Below are 20,830 nucleotides of genomic sequence, written 5' to 3' on the forward strand. Positions count from 1 at the left end.
TGCTGATGTGGCTCAGTGGATTGAGTGCCAGCCTGTGAACCAAAGGGTCACAGGTTCGATTCCCAGTCTAGGGCACATGCCTGGGTTGCAGGCCAGGTTCCCAGTAGAGGGCGTGCGAGAGGCAACCCACTCATCAATGTTTCTCTCCCTATCTTCCTCCTTTCCCCTCTCTAAAAATAAATAAAATCTTTAAAAAAAAGACCCTTGGAAGCCTGTGCCCAGTTACTTCTGGACTTTGTACATATGTCATTTCCCTTTGCTGATTTCACTTTGTATCCTTTCACAGTAAAAAATTGTAACCGTGAGTAGGAGTATGTGCTGAGTCCTGTGAGTCCTCCTGAGATCTTGGTGGTGGTCTTGGGGCTCCCCAACACAATGAACAAATGGGATTTATCCTAGGAATGGAAGTGGTTCAAAATACACCATACTAACAAAGCAAGAAAACCACGTGATCTGATCTCAATAGATATAAAAATTAGAAGTGGAAGGCAGCTGCCTCAACCTGATAAAAAAAATCTATGAAATACTGTCAGCTAATATTGTACTAAATCAAAAGACTGCTCTCCTGCGAAGATCAGGAAGAAGACAAGGATGTCCATTCTGCACATTCCTATTCAATATTGCGTTAGAGGCTAGAGCCAGGCAGTTAGGCAAGAAAAAGAAAAGGAATCTAACTATTTCTATTCACAGATGGCATCATGTTGTATTGATAAAATCTTAAGGAACCCACCCACATTCCTTTGATATGCTTTCAATTATTTTGGGTATATACCCAGATTGAAGTTGCTGGACCATCTGGTAATTCAATTTTTAATTTTTTGAGGAACCACCAAACTTCCACAGTGGCTGCACCATTTTACATCCTCACCAACCTGTGCACAATGGTTCCCATTTTGCATGTCCTCACCAACACTTGCTAATTTTTTCATAGTATCTCTCCTAATGGGTATGGGTGATACCTCATTTGATTTTGATTTCCCCAATGATTAGTGGTGTTACACATTTTTAATTGGCTTTTGGCCATTTGTGTATCTTTGGAGAAATGTAAAATCAAATTATTTTGTTTATTGTTGAGTTGTATAAGTTCTTCATATATTCTGGATATTGCCCTCTTATCTGATGTACATTTTCTCCCATTCCATGAGGGTTGCCTTTTCACTCTTTTGATTGTGTCTTTGCACAATAGTTGTTCACTTTGATGTACAACAGTAAAATTTATCTTTTCCTTTTGTTGCCTGTGCTTTTGGTGGTGTATCCAAAGAATCATTGCCAAATCCAATGTCATGAAACTTTTTTTCTGTTTTCTTCTAAAGTGTTTATAGTTTTGTAAGTCTTTCATAGGTCTTTGATCCAATTGCGTTATTTTTTTGCCCATAATGTTATGTAAGGGTGCAGTGTCATACTTTTGCACATGGACGTCTAGTTTTCCCAGTACCATTTGTTGAAAAGATCCTTTTCCCCATTGAATGGCCTTGGTGTCCTTGTCAAAAGTCATTTGACTGTGTGAGGGTTTATATCTTGGCTGTGTATTTTACCCCATTGGTCTGTATGACTGTATTTATGCTACACGTCTTTTTACTACACCACTCTTTGACTGCTGTAGCTTTGCAGTAAGTTTTGAAATCAGGAAGTGTGAGTCCTCCGATTTTACTCTTTTTCAAGTGTGTTTTAGCTATTTAGGTTCCCTTGAGGTCCCATATGAATATTAGGATTAATTTTTCCATTGCTGCAGAAAACAAATTTTAGTTTTGATGTTTTAACAATATTAGGTCTTCAGATCCATGAACATGACATGTCTTTCCACTTATTTGTGTTTTCTTTAATTACCTCCAGCAACACTTGGTAGTTTTCAGTGTACAGGTCTTTTATGTCTTTGGTTAAGTTTATTCCTAAGTAAAAAAGTCAGTTGTATTCCTATACACTAGCAGTTAAACAACTGAAAAATGAGATTAAGAAAAACAACTCCATTTATAATACCATTAAAATGAACAAACTACGTAAGAATATAGTTACCAAAAGAAAACTACGTAACATTCTTGAAAAAAAATTAAAGGATACCGAAAAGGAAAAACATCTCATGTTCATTGATTGGAAGACTTGTTGTTAAGACTCCAGTATTTCCCCCCAAATGACTTACATATTAAACGCAATAGCTATCCAAATTCCAAGAGCCTTTAAAGAGCCAAGTTGGAGAACCCACTTTCTGATTTCAAAACTTGCTTCAAAGCTACAGTAATCAAGACTGGGTAGTACTGGCATGAAGACAGATGTATAGACTAGTGGAATCAAATTGAGAGTCCAGAAGCAAACCAATACACTTCTGGTCAATTGATTTTTAACAAGGATGCCAAGATAATTCACAGGGAGGAAAGAATAGCCTTTTCAATAAATGGTGCTGGTACAACTGGGTAGCCACATGCAAAAGAATGAATTTGGGTCTCTACTTCACACCACATACAAAAATGACTTAGAATATATCAAAGACCTAAATTTAAGAGCTAAACCTATAAAACTGTTAGAAGGAAACATAAAACACAAACTTTTGTGACAGTGAATTAGGTAACGGTTTCCTAGATATGACACGTAAAGCATGAACAAACGGCCCTCGCTGGGGGGATGAGTTGGTTGGAGCGTCGTCCCTTATACCAAAGGGTTGCAGGTTTGATCCCCATCGGGGTGTGTACAGGAGGCATCCAATTGATGTTTCTCTCTCTCTCTCTCTCTCTGTTCTCCTCTCTCTCACAAAAGATCAGTGAACATGTCTTCAAGTGAGGATTTAAAAAAAAAAGCATGAGCAAACGAAAAAACTGGACCTTCAAAATTAAAAACCTTCGTTTCAGAGAACACCATTAAGAAAGTAAGACAACAGCCTGCAGAATCAGAGAAAATATTTACCAATTATATATTTAAGGGTCTAGTATCCAGAATATATAAAGGGTTCTTACAACTCAACAATTAAAAGACAGATAACCCAATTTAAAATGTACAAAGGATTGTAAAGATATTTCTGAAAAGAAGATACATAGGTGGCCAAAAAGCACATGAAAAGATTGTCAACATCATCAATTATCAGAGAAATGCAAATTAAAAGCACAATGAAAAAGCACTTCATTCCACTAGGATGGCTCTAATAAAAAGACTGATAATAGTAAATGTTATTGATGTGGAGAAATTGGAAGACTTACACGTTGTTATGGAAATGTAAAAAGATTCAGATGCTGTGTAAAATAGTACATCAGTTCCTTGAAAGTTACCATATGATCTAGCAAATCCATTCCTAGGTACATACTAAGAGAATTGAAAACATGTCCACACAAAAACTTGTATACAAATGTTTATTATTCGTAATATCCCAGGATTGGAAACAATTCAAATATCCATCTGCTGATGAATGAGTAAACAAGATGTGGTATATCCAGCCCTGGCCCATGTGCCTTGGAGTGTCCTCCTGTAACCGAAGGGTTGCAGGTTTGATTCCCCGTCAGGGCACATGCTTGGGTTGTGGATTTGATCCCTGGGCCAAGCACATATGGAAGGCAGCCAATCTATGCATCTGTCTCACATTGATATTTCTCTCTTCCTCTCTCTGAAGGCAGTGAAAAAATGTCCTCAGTTGGGGATAAAAAAAAAGTGGTATATCCATATAGTAGAACATAATTTTATCCATAAAAAGGAATGAAGTACAGGTTCATGCTAACACATGGATAAAACTATGAAACCATGCTAAATGAAAGAAGTCAGACAAAAGGCCACCTATTACATGATTCCACATGAATGAAATGTCCAGAATAGGCAAATCCTTATAGACAGAAAGGAGAATAGTGGTTGCCAAGGGCTGGAGGGAGCGCAGGAATGGTGAGCGCTAGTAATGCGGGGCTTCTCTTGGAGGTGGTGACAACCTTGTGAGTGTGCCGAAAACCAATGCACACTTTGACATGGTGAATTCTAGGGTGTGTGAACTATATTCCAATTTAAGAAATCAAGAAGAAAGCTTTTAAATAAAATTTACGTGTCCTTTCGTTTTGGAAGCCATTGCCTAAGCACATCCAGATTATTCCAAGTGGCTGTGTCAGAGAGGACAGTCATCCCAAGGACTGCCCCCCAGCTTGTGTCCCCCTCGCATGTGCTCTTCCTGGTTGTGGGTCCTTACCTTTCATCCTCGCACTCTGGTACTGTCCAGATTCTCCATGTAGCACCTCCCAGTAAAATGCCTGCCCTGCCTTCTGGATCACCCTGAACCTGCAGCTGGTCATTTCTTCCCAGCGTTGATCAGTAAGTGAAATCCTGACTCACTAAGTTCTTTACCTGGTTAATATTTTTAATTAGAATTGCAAAGAGATGAATGCCACTAGTTTGTAAAAAATGATTTTTCTTTGTGAATCTGACTGTGTTCTAACAGTCAAGAAAATCTATCAAATCAACATTTGTAGATGAGAACCACGCTCAGCTTGGTAGGGCCCCTTAAAGTCATCTGGTCCAACTCCTTTCTGAATGCATTGATCTATTATGCTCCTGCCAAATGGTACTTCAGCCTAAGTCCAAAAAAAATCCCGCTGGTGAGAATTCGCTCTGAAGTCATTATTAGAAAACTGTAAAGAAGGTTTCCTGTAGAATAAGTAGAAAGCTGCGTCCTAAGCCTTCTGCCCTCTGACCTAGTTCTGTGCTCCCCCAGGGGCGCACAGTGCAAGTCCAAGGCCTCTTTAATGTGTCAGTTCTCCAGAGGCTAAAGACAGAAATGAATAGCTTTTTTTAAAATAAGATTTTACTAATTTACTTTTAGAGAGAGAGGGAGGGATAAAGAAAGGGAGAGAAACATCAAGGTTGGTGGCCTCTCACATACCCCCCACTGGGGACCTGGTCCACAACCCAGGCATGTGCCCTGACTTGGGAATCAAACCCAAGACCCTTTGCTTCACAGTCCAGCACGCAATCCACTGAGCCACACCAGCCAGGGGAGGAATAGCTTTCTAATACCTATAATTCACCTACTTGGCAAATACTCGTAAAAATTATTTTGGGGAGATTGATACACTTGCAAATTTACTTTCTAGATAATGAGAAAAATGCATTTGTTTCTGGGATGACAAAAAGTTTTCTACCTTCATTAACTGTTATTGAAAATTCTTAGTTTTCCATGGCCCACAAAGTTTAAAATAAACTGTGTAAACACATCATGCTAAATACATCAAATCATTTAAATTTTTTATTATGACAATTGACATATATTAAGTGAAGGAAATGACAGAAGTAGTCAATAAAACATTTTAAAAGAAAAATTTATATTGTACAATTAGGCCAATAGCTATAAAATAGCTTTAGACCTAGCTTATAACACCAAGAGTTCTGATCAGACTGTAGCGAGACATTGAACATTTCATTAACAAAAATATTGGCACGAGCCACAACATATTTTGGCTGTCACTTACAAGGAGGATTATATTTAAACAACTAAGCACTGCAATTCTAACACACTAGGTGTTCATACACTGCAGTTAGCCCCTGAAGCTTTAAGCTACCAGGAATTCCCCTATTTCCCATGCACAAAATTTACTTTGTGCATTATTGGAATCACAGTTCCAGCTTTCAGATCTCTCCCTCCCACCCCCCACACACATGCAGTACGATATATGTGGTAGAGAGCACTTCAGCTTCCTCTATCTGATTAATAGCACATAGGTCCTGATTACCTCAACAGTTCTGTTCATCTTGGAGCTTCTGCTTTAGCTCTCATCTAGCAACAAAATAAAGCATTCTGAGAACCTATTCCAGGAATAATCTGCTTTATGCATAAGAAAATAAAGCATTTCATACAAGCATGCTTGAAAATCCAAGAGGCATTCTGATAAAACACTCCCTGAATTCCAGCTATTACTTTAAAAACAAAATTAAAATCTAACATATCATTTATAAATTCTTATCTGGAATTTGCATTCTTCACCTGGAAATTCACGATTCCCGGACCGCACCTCTGATCAGATGGGGATAGCCAAGCAACTGACATCCCACATTAGCTGGCAATAAAGGTAGTTTGGATAGAAATTATGACACACTTAGATGAATTTAATTCTTTAACAGAATACACTTGTGCCACAACGGTGAGATATTAGAAAGGTAAAATTATCAGATGGCAAAAAGAACCCACTGGCATTTAAACAAAGGTGTCTTAATGTAACTTACAGTAAAATATGCCTAAGACTGCTAGAATCGGCAGCTCTACAAGACATCAAAATTTTTTTTTATCAAATGGGGGAATTGAATTTGAAGCATCTTACTATCCCTTCCTGCCATGCTTTCAGTAAATATTCCTATGGAATTAAGTCTACCGAATAAAAAGAACCAAACTGAGCAATTCTAGTTTTTCATTTCTTTTACAAATTGAAAAGAAACCAAACTCTGCCCTACCCACCCACCCCCAGCCCCATCACTGGACACTCCCTTTCAAGGCGTATCTAAAACCTCTTGGTAGGTTTGAGCAAGCTACAATTCAGATCCATTATCAAGAAGCTACTTTGATAAGAGAACAAAACACCAGACCAACATTGAGAATAACCTAGTTAGGCATCACAAAAATCACACACTAAGAATATGCTCTTAACTGCCAAAATTTGGGCTATCATAGCCGTTGGGAAGTTGAAAAATCCACTTACATTAACATAAACTAGATCTCTGTATGTTTGTGTCTCTGTGTGTATAATTTTCATGCAATGATCTTAAAGCTTTGGCAACAAGGATTATTTGCCTAATTTCAAAGCTTGTCCATATATAGCAGTACTGATATGCACCAACTTTGCTAAAGGGCAGGAGAATGAAAAGACCATGGCACAATTGTTTTTTTTTTAAACAATCTTAGGTTTAATTACATAATGCACCTGTAGGTGTTCTAGCATAAACACAGTTGTAAAAATCTACATCCTATTTTAGGGTATTTTCCCACTTCTCATCCCTTAAAAGCTGTACAGTTATAAAAAGTGTGACTCTCAAGCAAAATAAACTTTTTTTTTTTGCAACATACAAAATAAGTTAAACGATTCGGAAGGTCTTGAGCCATTACGCTTCCCAATGACTGTGTTCTGGCTATCCATACGCATGACACGCGGCTCCCGCTCTACTGAACTCAGTAACTCAATAAATACACGCCAAACAAAACCCCGAACACTTAAATTAGATTTCTTTAGAAACTGATGAAAGTTACGAAAACATATACTTAGGGTTAACAATTCCATCTTAACTTACATTATCCAGTGGTGAAATGAACAAGGTGGGTCACTCAGTCCTTAGTGCATTTTCTAGCTTGTACCAGTTTGGCAAAAAACCTACAAATGTAGTTCCTTTAAAAATGTTTCTTATTAAAAATGTCTAAAGAGCGTAAGAAATCTCTACACATCTAGTAATTTGTTATGCCCTCTCATATAACTTATGTATAGGATAAACATCTTAAAGTTATTAAAATAAAAATAGCATTTTCACTAAATGAAATCACTACAACGTGCCAGAATTGGGTTTGCAGCATTTCCCAGAGCAAAATGGTATAAATATAAAATGCAAACAAACAAACTGAGCTTACATGACCAAAATGAGGGGGAAAACCCACTAATGGAATCCTATTCTTACCAATTTCTGAGAGGGTTTATGAAGGGTTGTGTGTACAGTCTAAAGTGGTTATATACCAAGCACACTACATTTTGGCTTTTAACGACTCCTTGCTTGCTTGGGAATAACCCCATCTTCAACACATCACAGTTACTTAGCAATTCATGGCACTCAAAAAATGTCATGATAATTTAAGTTGGAGTGAAATATTTTGAAAACAAAGTGTACACGTAACACAATAACCCAGTTTAAATACATTGATAGAAAAATGCTCTGTCTTTCAGGATTGGTATAAAAACAAGGAAGGAATCAGCAGTTAGCTTGCTACTGCTACTCCAACATAGGCTTATAGGTACACACCGGGAATGGTGGCTGAAATAGGAATGGATTTTATTCTAAGTTTAATAGTATATTAAGCAGAGAACCAGGTAGATTATAGATTTGCAATTTTGGCATTCTCACTTCTTGGGAGAACTAGGACTGTATTTTTAGAATGTCAAACCAAGACGAGGATCTTCACTATTTTTCTCTAGACTTTCTGCAATTAAATGTTTATAATTTCCTATCAGTTACAATTATTTATGATTATGTCAATTAATGATTTCAAAGGATTCATTTTAATCCAAACACCTAAAATATGTATACACTGTGTGTGTGTGTGTGTGTGTTCATTCCATCAAAAATCGTATCTACAGCTGTGAGGCAACGCCATGAATCGCGGACCTGCACTGTGTTGGTGAAGGAGAGTTCACAACTTTTCCGAGTACGGAATCTGCAGATCCATTGGGTTCCTTTAGGTCGTACGGCAGTACAAACTAGCGAATGGGGAACATCTCACAACCTCATAAAACCTAAGCTAAAAAGACATTCTTCATGGTAAAAGAAATTCTATCAATACCACCTAAAAACAGATGAACATTTTCCCATTTTATCTCTAAATAACAAACATCTAAATGAACATTATGGGATGGGCTCCATCAACTGAAAAATGGTAACTAGAGTTTATAATAGCCTTTTAAAATTAATTTGTTTAAAAACCTTTTTCAGCAACTTCTTCAGCATTTGAAGTCCTTGGTTCTTTGGCAGGTCACACTTATAAAAAGATTTTCAGTAGACATGAATTTATTCTAAATGAAACTCTCTATTCTCTGAATTTGCAGCCCTGACCAACTGGAAAAAGATGTGTCAAGGAAACCCAACCTCAATATATCAGGTATCTTCTTGAAAGTGTTTCTGCCATCATTCTCTAGTCATGTGCCAACAATGGGAAATGTATTGCATGCACTGAACACTATTTCATCAGCACAAGTCTGCAAAACCAAATGTGTATTTTCAGAGTTTTTTCACATAATTTAATTCAAAGCTTCTGCTTTGCGACAATGTAGTTTGTTTTCGAGCCTTTACGGGAATTGCAAACTAAATAGTGAGTACTAAACTACATCTCCCCTCCACACATTCGCTATACATTGTTGGGTTTTATACCAGGAACCCAAATTGTATTTCAAAAAAGAAGGTGTAAAACATTAAAGGGCTCTATTACACTGTAGCAGCTACTGTGAACCTAAATCCATGGTTAACACTCTTATTAACAAGGACACAAGATGTTCTAAACTCTACATGAATTGCTGCTTTCCTATGCACTTCCAGTTCCTAATGACTGAATTATATTTTTGGATATAAAATGTTTACTTTTTCCTAATTTAAAAAACTTCTTCAAAGTATGTTCGGAGTTAATATTTCAGTGAACTGACTCTTTCAGGGACTGAATCGAAACACCAAGTAGCAGAGTTGTTTTGAACTGTTCATTTAATCACCCATAATCAATCTACCTGCATGATGATAATAATTTATAGGTATCAGTCACTTGATTTACATTTTTGTAAATGAAACATAATTAACTGGTATAATCAGAATGTAAGGATAGAAGGGATATACTCACTATCAACTTCACAAACACTTAATTCAAGTTTGTTAAATAACAGGCAGCAAAAGTGGTATCATCACCCACATCAATGGGACATTTTCTACATGGAGTACTCAGTGTTTACAATGATAAAAATTACCTTTTGCTCTCTGTAGCAGAAGAATAAAAAGAACTCCTTATTCACATTAGGCATCCTGTAAAAGAAATAATCTACCCATTTAATACTTTGTATCATTTTCTTAACTGAACAGAATAGGTAGAAGCAGGAGCTGGTGTGTCCAGAGGTAGAAACAGGGTACAAGGGAGTTTCCACGCAGTAGTGGCTTTACCAGCTTTAGGACTAAAATAGTGGAGGGACACCGGATGCAGGATAGGCCACTGGCACATTGTCACCACTTACCTTGCACTAGTAGGAATCCTTCTATTGCCAGCCTGTTTTAGTTTTGAAAGGCTAACATTCTTAACAGACTTTCAAATACATGACACAAACCTAGCTAGAAAGGAGGCCTGTAAATGAATGTGGCTCCTCACATAGCACTGGGCTCTACTGTCTATGAATGTCAGCCCTTCCCTCCCTTCCAGTGGAACATTGTCTCAAAATAAAAATCACAATTTACTTGGAACCACATGCTATTTGTGCACCCTAATTTTAGGCTGCTTTCATTACTTTATTTTTATACAGATACATACACATTGCTAGAATCAAAGCAAAAATATTAATTGGCAGGTACTACAGAACTAAAGTGAAACAAAACAAACAAAAGAACCAATAACTGAAAACAACAGCTATAAACTTTCAAGGCCAAAAAGATAAGATTTAAGGGCAACATCTGTTGAGGAAGGAAAAGGAGTATAAAGTTTCTAGAGAGGTATTTATAATGCAAGTCTAATGCCAGCTTTTTAATGATAAAAAAGAGAAGTGCTTTACTATACACTGACTAGCACATACAATGCTTAATTTGGAAAGAAAAACAAATGAAGTTCCTTGGGCCAGCAGCAGATATGGTGTGTCCATTGCCGGCAACAGACAACACTGGAACAGAAAAAACCCAAATCCCAGGGCAAAAGTATTCACAGAAGTAACGGCTGAAGGTTTCAGAATTTGACAGGCAAGATTTAATCACAAGTGCTACACTTTGTACAATGGTGTTTATGGCTCTGCCTGAAATTTTACAGCTGTAACAGAAACTAAGACAAAGTTCGTATTTTAGTGTCAATTACATGTTAGATATTTTAGTTACAAAACCCTTTTCTTGAAACAAAGGGCTTATTTTTTTTAAGTGTTGAGATGTTTGAAATAGATGTCATGCCTATTAAGTACATTGGCGGTTTTCAATCAACTCTATTGGTCATGTGACTGTTAATGAATTTTAACAGAAGTCTAATGGCCAAAGGCCAAAACTACGTTCAAACCCTGCTAATATATCCAGGCAGATAAGAAATTTTAACACACACACACACACACACACACATACACACACACGCACGCTAAAACTCAAACTCAAAACCTCCCAAAGGAACTGCTTTGTTTGTAGACTTCAATTTGAAGTAGATACTAAGGGCAAGAATAGACCAGTTAAAATTCACCTGAAAATCCTTTCCCCTTCTTCAAATGTGCTAAAATACCACTGTCAGCCTAACATCTCTTCATGTATGTTATGTATAGATGTATTTGTTTCAAAATGATATTCCATATATTTAAATAAGTGTCCAGAAGACGTTACGCTATCAGCAAAGTTTACAGTCTACCTGGGCCTTAAAAAAGACCACACTCATTTCACTAATAACTCTCCATGATAGTATATTAGAGGCCACCTCATCACCCCTGCATAAAGCTGTCTTAAAAAAATTTGTTGCTAGCACAATCTGGTTGTCAAAGCTTCATTATACATTTTACTATACAAATGCTTTTCAGATGATTTTTTTTTAAAACAATAAACTCCACTATAGCAAACTTAGGTTAGTTTTTTTAAAACGATGGTACTTTCTCGGTCTCTTCTTTATCAAGTGTGGTTATCTCCAATAGTAAACAAGTTGATTTCACGAATGCTGTTACTAAATGACTTAGGTATGATGTCATCTACAATTATCAAACTGCAACAATACAGACTTGAACTTTTAAACAGTCTGTTAATCATCATCTATGCCACAAATGTTTAAATATAATATATATTTAATATGAAAAAGCTAAAGCACAAGTGCTTTCTCCCACCCCTAATTCTGTTTTGGGCCCTTGCAGGTTTGGAATGCATTCTTATCCACCCTTTTTCACAAAGTCAGGAGAGCTCAGGAAATATAAAGTCAAAAATATACAAATCTTTGTTGTTATTATAATAAGATTTCTTTTCCATGAATGAAATTACCAAGGACCATGAACTTGGAAAAAGAAAGTGAAAAGGAATTTACAGCAATTATTTATCTTGAAAGTTCAAAACTGGTCACTTCACAGAAAGACTTTAGGGTTTGTTGAAATTTTTCTTCTAAAAAGTCGTTCTGTAGTGGAGTTTTCTACGAAAAATAAAACTGCTTTTAATAACTGGCCCGCTGGTGTGAGAGCTACCGTGGAATAAATTAGCACAAAAATGGAAAAAAAGTCTTATAACTGTTCACTGTTACAGACATAATCAACAAGGTCAGTCACTCTCAAAAGCTCATCTTCCTCCTCTTCTGGTGCCCCTGCCTCCTGCCCACCACTTGTCCCATTGGGGGCCAGGCTTGCACTGGCTGTGCTGTTGTCCTTAGGGGTCTGAGGCTTCTCAGCTGATTTGCCAATCAAGTTCTCAATGGCTTTGCCAGGACTCTGTCCATTGGTGGAAGGTAAGTCCACTAAGCTATAGTCCAACGGGCTCCCCACTTTGCCTACATTTTCAAAGTCCTCTTCCTCATCACTGTCTATCCGATAGGGCTTCTTGGTGCTCTCCTGTTCTGAGGACAGGACCCTGGGCTGGCTGTCACGAGCAGGCTGACCTGCATCTCCATGAACATTGTCACAACTCTCCTCTTCGTCTGTCTCAATCCGGTGTAGCCGTTTTCGGGATGGTTTGCCTTCCTCTTCCTCATCTGCTTCTGAATACTCATCTGTGCTTCGGCCCCGTTTTCGAACTGAACGCTTTGAGTCTTTAGTTAGCTCCTCATCTTCAGAGTTCTTGGACATATAGCTCTCTAAAATAAACAGCACATTTAACCATAAACAAATTTAAGTCATTTTCCTTTTCCTCCCTACATTCACCATGTCTGCTTTCAGCCTTGCCTATATACATATTGCCTATATACATATTGAAGGCTTATTGAAAGCCTTCAATAATTGGCCTGATTTGTCTCTCCCAGTCTCATAACAGTGCCCATGATGATTCATGATGCACCTATGATTTCAGGAAAGAGCAGAATGAAATTTCTTGGAGAAATTCTGATTAATGCTGGACATGTGAAACACTGTGCTAACTCCCATCCCATGTGATGGTACGTCCTTGCTAGTCCTTAAACGTTGTCTCTTCTTGTCTGTACTTACAGCGAGGTGACCTCACCTCGTCTCTCATGACATGGCAAAAATCTATACGCTGGTAATTCTTACATTTATTTTAGGCAACCCCTAAATTCCAGACTCATGTGTCAAATTGCTTACTCAAGATCTGCGCTTGGACTGCTAAACAGACACCTCAAACCTAACGTGTTACGGGAGCTCCTAACCCCCCAGCTCAAACTCGTGCTGCTCTGGTTTCCACCATCTTAGTTATGGGCAACTCTACTCTTCTAGTCGCTCGGTCACCCTTTGACTCTTTTCTTTCTCCCATCCAACCCAACAGTAAATTGTTTGGGTCTGCCTTCAGAGTACATCTATGATTTGACTTCTTCATCCCTTTACTGCTACTGCCCTAGTCTTAGCTGGCATCATCTCTCACCTGGCCTATTCCAATGGCTTCCCGCCTCATGTCCTAGATTCTGACCTTGCTCCCTTCAACTTGTGCACAACACACAGCTACCATATGCCACAAGAACACAAGTCAGATCGTAACACTCCTTTGCTCAAATCCTCCAATTATTTCTCATCTCACACCGAATAAAACCCAAAGTCTATATACAATGGCCTACTACACTACCCAATATGGTAGCCAGTAATCACATGTGGCTATTTGAAATTTAAATGAATTAAAATTAGATAAAAATTAAACATTCAGTTCATTGGTTATACTAGCCACCTTTCAAGTGGAATAGTCATATAATACTAGTGGCTACTATTTTGAACAGCACAGATACAGAACGTGTCCATCACTGCAAAAAACTCCACTGGATAGCACCAGCACTCATTTGGGGTTGGCAAAATATTTTTGTAAAGGGCAGTCTCTATTACAACTATTCCACTTTGTGGGAAAGCAGTACAGACTATATGTAAAAACAGAGACAGTGCTATGTTTCCATGTAACTTGATTTATAAAATCTTTATTTACACAAACAAGCGGGCTGCCGTTTGCTGGCTACTTCTCTACATGATCTGGCCCCTGCTGATCTCCCCGCTTCATCTCATACTTGTTTTCCCCTCACTTTCTCCTCCAATTTGGCCTCCCTTCTATTCTATGAACACACCAGGTACAAACTTGCCGCAAGACCTTCATGTTGTGGTTTTATCTGCCTGTATTACTCTTTTAGATAACCACAGGACATACAGCCCACATTTCTCTCAGCTCTTTACTCAAATGTCTTCTTAGTGAGATATTCCTGTAGTACCCAATCTGAGATTCCTACTACTCTCCCAACCCAACGTTCTCCCCTTTTTTTCTACAGCATTTATCTCCACCTAATATATCATATATTCTACTTATGTTTATTGTCTCTCTCCCGCCCAAGAGTTACATGAGGGAATTACATGTTTACGGCTCTTTTCTCCACTTTTGTATTCCTAGTGCCTAGAGAAGTGAATAGTTCAATACATATTTGTTTTGAATAGTTCAATTAATGAATTTATGTTTGTTTTTAATGACACACGACAATAACACATACTCAACCAGATGTTCACCTTCCTTCTTTGTCCATCCCTATCCAACCCCCGCCCCCCCAACCCCATGGCATAGGCTTGAATTTACTTGACAAGGATCTATGAAAGCAAATCTTCAAAACAGATAAACAATGGAGAATTAAATATACAAAAAAGAAGAAGGTGAAGATTAAAATCATTTAAAATGAACTTGGGAAGAATTCTGGAATAACGACAAAGACTAAACGGATATCACAAATTCGTATTTTTGAGCTTTTCCTGAACTTCCAGTATGGGATGCAGCTATAGCTACTAAGAAATGAAACAGCTGCCTAGTCCCAAGGTGAAAAGAAACAGTTACAACTGTTCAGCTGGTAATCAAATCGAAGGAAATTATTTCCAATGAGGGCCATAAGTAATATGGGAGCAGAAAAAATCTTGCTCAGGTTACAGTTTTCTGAGGCTTTTCTAGTTTCAATGAAGAATTTAATTATTACAATGGAGACCTTAAAAATTTACATTTTATAAAGTTATCATTTACTTGAACTACAAATAGCGACCAGGCAATAAAATAATGGGTTTTGTCTCAGAAATATTAGTGGTTATACTGAATTTCTTTGAAATGGTAGAAAGTCACAGTCCTCTCAGTTTGTTAACTTCTGTTTCTGCCTTGTCCAAACTTTGGTAAACTGGAAATCTATTCCTCACCTTCACTCTCTGAGCTGGAAAGCCTGCGCTTGTGAACCCGTCTGATTTCTTTACCACGCCGTAAACTCTTCTGGGAACCATCACTTTCTGAATCTTCCTTGTAGTTAATTTGTCTTTTCTGGTTCCTCCTTGACCGCCTTCGCCGGGTCTCCACATAATCATCACTCAAGTCATCACTAAAATCACTTTCTATCAGAAAAAAGGAGTGAAAAGAAGTCACGTGCAAAATTTAAGTCCATTAATAGAAACGTTAAGGAAGTGCAAAGCTACTAAGCAGAGTTCATTCATGACAATTTTTAAGTGAATAATAACTTTAAGTCCCTTATTTTCTTTTGAATAATCAGTAAATCTCTGGGGCTTTTATGCCAAACTTCACAAATGTGTCTTATTAGAAGTCAACCGTCAAGATGAAAAGATGTTTTATAAAGCCCTTATCTGATTCAACTGAGAGCGGTACCCAGTCAGCTGCACGGCTGCCACAACTGCTCTTCCTGCCTCCCGATCACCTGCCAATCCTACGTATGAGGCTGCACAGCTACCACCTCAACTTCACAACGGACCACAGTGAAGCTCTCTAACCAGAGAAAAAGTGAGGAGCCTGTTTCAAAGAAGTACAAAATTGGAGTTATATTTTTGGCTTTTTCCATGAGGAATTAAAACCTGCTATATACACAGAGCTACTTAAAGCCTCAAAGCATTGCTAAATAGAACTGTTCCTGTCACCTCTGGTCAATAAACCGGAGTCAGACTATGGCACTGTGTCAATGGTTTTTTAGGAGTGCTAACAAACTGCACTGAATTGTCACCTCCACCCTGGCGCTCTAATGGACTTCACACATTCCAAAACGGCTAGTTAACAGTTCGAAGATGTTCCCGTTACCCAAATCTGGGACACACTGGGCCTAAATAGTTAATGGTAGTATGTTATAGCCATTGACTAAAATAAGAATCCACAAGTACATTCTGATATAAAGAAAATAAATACATAGGGGAGAAGGGAAAACACTTCCTCACAGAACACCAAATAATAAACACAAAAGGATAATGAAATTAAAAATTATCAACAAATGTTAAAACTAGTGGGCGAGCCCTGGCCAGGGTGGCTCAGCTGCTTGGAGGGTCATCCTGTACACGGAAAGGTTGTGGGCTCCATCCCCAGTAGGGTGTGTGTGGGAGGCAACTGATGGATGTTTCTCCCTTTCCCTCTGGCCCTTGCCCCCCACCCCTCTCTCTCCCCCTCCTTCCCTCTTTAAAATCAAACATATCCTTGGGTGAGGAATTGAAAAAAAACAACCTACTGGGTGAAACATCTGTTAAGGAACGGGAGATTTACAGTGTCTCAAATTATCTCCCTACAATTTACTTAATAATTACAAAGGAAAAAAATAATAAGAGTCCTGGAGGATATATATTAGCTCTATAATATTCCTCCCAAGATGTATAATCTGATTCTAATCACAAAGAAACAGAAAACCCAAATCAAGAGACATTTTATAAAATAACTAATGTGTATTCTTCAAAAATGTCAAGAACAATAAAGACAAAGTTTGAAGAATATTCCAGATTAAAGGAGACTTAAAAGACATGAATGAGTAAAATGTGTATTCCTGGACTGAATCCTGGACTAAGGAAAAATATTGAAATAAAGGACAGTATTGAGACACCTGATGAAATTTGAATGTATTCTATTATAATAGTAATACACCAATTTAAATTTTGATAACTAACTGGACTGTGGTTATATAAGAAAATGTGCTGTTCATAGGAAATAATCACCGATAAAAGGGTATGATGTTTCCATTCACCAAAAAAGTTTGGAAAAAAAGATTAACAAAATAAAAACTCGAGAAGCCTGGCAAGAGTCAAAGATGTAATACTCTTGTCTGTGCCACTTCCTCAGGAAGATGAGAGCTACCTATCTGCCAACTCCGCAAAGCACTAGTATCTGTTCTTTTGGTTACTGTCCCTCCATTTATCATTAATAGGGATAAGCATAAGCCATAACATTAATCAATGCTAATTCATAAAAACTAACAAATCGCCGACTGTGATCTAAACATCAGAAATAACTGATGACCCTTCTCTCTCCAATAGCTAGATGTCTGAGAAAAGCGTTCTCTGCTTACAATAATTATTCCCAAGAAACACTATGAAGACAAGTATAGGTATGAAAACATTTGGCACTAAGAAGATCACTGCAATCCTAAGATGAATTTAGTATGAAGTTAACATATCCATCCATATGTATTTTCTTAGAATGTACTTTATGTGAAATTTTTATTTACTGCTGAGTCATAATAGAATTCAGTTTTATCAGAAGGCTTATGGTACAACTGAATGGAATTTTAAGAACTCTTAGCTCCAGAAATCACAAGAGTTTATTAAGTTGGTGTGATGTAGATACAAATTATTTTTACCAGAGTCTCTACTATTCTCCTCAGACTCCTCCTCTTCATCATCATCGGAATACTTTTTCTTTGGGGTTTTCCTCCGCAAACGCCTGCTTTGCCTCATTGGCCGGGAGGGATGTCGCCTCAGTCTTCGGCTACAGAAGTCAGTGTCGCTGTCATCATTGGACGGTGGGTCTTCTTCACTTTCATCTGGGTTTTCATCAGATACAACAAACTCATCTTGAGAGCTGTCCAAGAGAAACCAGATGAATTATGATGGCACACTTAAACCTGTGAACCCATTTCCGAGAGTTCTGAGTTTAAGTTCTAACAAGACCAGTGAATCATTAAATAATGTTTAATGTACTATCTGAATAATTGTATCAACTTCCCTAACATGAAGAAATTACTTGCTACCTATCCTTTTCTTAGGAGGAGTTATGAAGATGAATTGTTGCTGGTTTTGTATATAAATTGCTTTGGCCTCTTGAGATGTCCCCCATGTACCTTAAATCCACATGTCCAAAGGCAAACTCAGTATTTCCTAACTTACATCTCGTTTCTGTTCCCTAGCCTGGTACTTGATACTATCACCTATCCAGAAACTCAAACCAGCAATCTGGTACTTACCTAATTTCCCCCTTTTCATTTCTCACATGTAATCATTTACTAATTCCTCGAGTCCACCTTCAAGTTAGTATCTGAAGTCATCTCCCACCTGAACTATTCTCACCTGAACTAAAGCAATACTCCAAGTAGTCTCTCATCTCTATATCATTTCCCTTCAGTGTATCGTCCAAATAAATATCAGGATGAAGGTTTCTGAAATGTAAACCTCATTATTATTCTAGTGTTAAAAACCCTTCAATGGGCTTTCATCACCTTCAGGCTAGAGTACAAATTCCTATGCATGACAAACAAAAGACTCCATGATCTGTGCCCTTTTTATGTCTTGGTCACATGTCCTACAGGGCACTCCCTACTTCTTTCCCATATTTTGCTACATCGGGAGTTTCCTAACTATTACATAGTGGTTTCTGCCTTAGACCTATGTGACTTCTCAGGAACTTCTTTCCTCGTCCTGCTTCTAATTCCAAACTTGTTGATCCAGCCAATTATTCATTCTTTAAATTTCATCAAGCTTTATTTCCACTCTGACCTCCCTGGATTAATCTGACTCTCTTCTGTACCCTAACTATGTCTTACCTGTATTTTAGTAGCAATCACACAAAGCGACTTTTTTGTGGTGTGAGTTTGTTTCTTCCACTGACAATCTGAGGACAACTCTGGATTATTGTTTCAGTATCTACTCCACAGGGAAGACTTTCCTGATATTCCATAATAAATCACTTACCTCAACCCAAACCTCTAAGGGTCAGCAGAGAATAGTATCTAATTACTTGTACTTGCCTATGTCTCATATTTGACTGGCAACCTCTCATGGATATGGTGGCAGAAGGTGGCACAGAAGTACATAACAAATGAATGCTCAATCGCAGCTAGTGCATTTTGAATGTTAGGCAACCATAAAACTACTTTGTTTCAACCTAAAAAGAACCAAGATAAGCATTCTTAAATCTGCTGTAAATATCCTGAAAATAAGAAGAGACTAAAAGTGCATGAAAAACGAAAGCCCCATCACAGCACAGCCGGCTGCTCTGCTAGCACTGTTTAAGCCTGTGTCTAGGGACTGCGATCTACTGGCAGATCACGCACCCATCACTGATCTTGAATTCATCCTCACTCTCTTCTTCATCCAGGTTGCTGTCACTGTCCAGATCATTTAATCGCCGGCGTTTCTTCCGGCGAGCAGCCGCAGCCCTCTGGGGTCGTTTATTTTCTTTTCTTTCTTCATCCAGAATAGTAGAGATGTCTTTCCCACGGTGACCTGTGATGGTAGAGATATCTTTTCCTCGACCAACTCCTGAATTCAGGGGTGGAGGGTTAAGGGGAAGAGAGGGAATAAGAAAGAGATGCAACTATACGTTTACTAAAAGTTTCCCTTTAATATCTGCAGACCTTATTTTAATTTTTAAAAAAGATTTATTTCTTTTTAGACAAAGGGGAAGGGAGGAAGAAAGAGAGGAAGAGAAACATCAATGTGTGACTGCCTCTCACGAGTTCCCCAATGGGGACCCGGGCGGCAACCCAGGCACGTGCCCTAACAGAATTGAACCAGCAACCTTTTGGTTCACAGGCTGGACTGAGATCCACTGAGCCACACTAGCCAGGGCCAGGTTGTTCCTATTGGTGCTTAGCAGCTCTTCACTTGATTTTCTTCCTACAGGTATGCAGCTTTCTCATGACTGCAACTGATAGAGCTCTTATAAGAGAGTTTTGGCATTCATTTGTCCTACTAAATAGAAGTTCAACTTGTATGGAACACTTTTTTTACATTCTGATATAATTCATATGCCATAATATTCACCCTTTTTAAGTGTATAATTCAGGGTATTTTAGTATAGTCACAAGATTCTGCAACAATCACCACTAATTCCAAAACATTTTCATCACACCAAAAAGAAACCTCATACCTATTAGCAGTAACTCAAGAAATCTCTTCTTGAAAGTTGGCTTTTGGACATGGCTTTAGCAAGAGGCCAATCCATTTTGGGGGGGCAAAACACAAACAAACAACAACAAAAAACTGTGTTTGCAGGACTGATAAAGTGAGAATTCAGCAGCAAAGATATAAGAAGGGCACACATCTCTGGAAAAGCCAGTGACCTCTTCAGTTCCACTACAAACAGCCTACTTACTATGAATGCGTCCCAGAGTTTTCATCATAAGGAAATGGACACCACACTGCTCCACACTGGGTACTAATTCGTATATAGCTCTTAAATTACCTTCAAGTTATTCTATATTAATGTCATGTATTAAAAAATATGAAAACTAATCTTTAAAAGGTTAATTTAAACAAATCACATAGTGTCTGATTATCCATAATTTTTGATACTTTATAGCAGTACTGATCCAAAAATAGAAAAATAGCCAAGTTTCACTGGGTTTTCCATTTGGAAGCAGGAGTAAAATTTTAATGTACTGGGGAACATTTCCATTTTACATCAGATCATAAAACCAAACTCTTTTAAAATGATTAGTAAGATCCGAGTCTACACACTAACACTGTCCACAGCTTGTTCTGAATCTCGGACTGTTAACATCGGCAGTGACTGTGACGAACAACAGGGAGGAAAGCCCACTGCTCCGACTATTGGCCGAAGTTATATGAAAAAGAGAATGATA

General features: G+C 38.0%; 1 protein-coding gene across 4 annotated transcripts in view; it reads right to left on the bottom strand.

The window, feature by feature from the left end:
• Positions 1 to 9,378: 9,378 nt before the first annotated feature.
• Positions 9,379 to 20,830, bottom strand: part of RSF1 (remodeling and spacing factor 1) — a 115,728-nt gene continuing 104,276 nt past the window's right edge. For 3 of the 4 annotated variants that reach the window (XM_045181854.3, XM_024572741.4, XM_024572742.4), the window contains 4 exons: positions 19,298 to 19,505; positions 17,609 to 17,829; positions 15,192 to 15,380; positions 9,379 to 12,676 (listed from right to left, as the gene is read on the bottom strand). In XM_045181854.3, coding sequence (XP_045037789.2) covers positions 12,111 to 12,676; positions 15,192 to 15,380; positions 17,609 to 17,829; positions 19,298 to 19,505 — 1,184 coding nt within the window. In that variant the 3' untranslated portion in view covers positions 9,379 to 12,110. The remainder of the gene's footprint in view (positions 12,677 to 15,191; positions 15,381 to 17,608; positions 17,830 to 19,297; positions 19,506 to 20,830) is intronic. The other variant, XM_045181855.3, reaches the window with a different exon arrangement.

This window comes from Desmodus rotundus, chromosome 5 (assembly GCF_022682495.2).
Source record: "Desmodus rotundus isolate HL8 chromosome 5, HLdesRot8A.1, whole genome shotgun sequence".
Classification (NCBI taxonomy): Eukaryota; Metazoa; Chordata; class Mammalia; order Chiroptera; family Phyllostomidae; genus Desmodus; species Desmodus rotundus.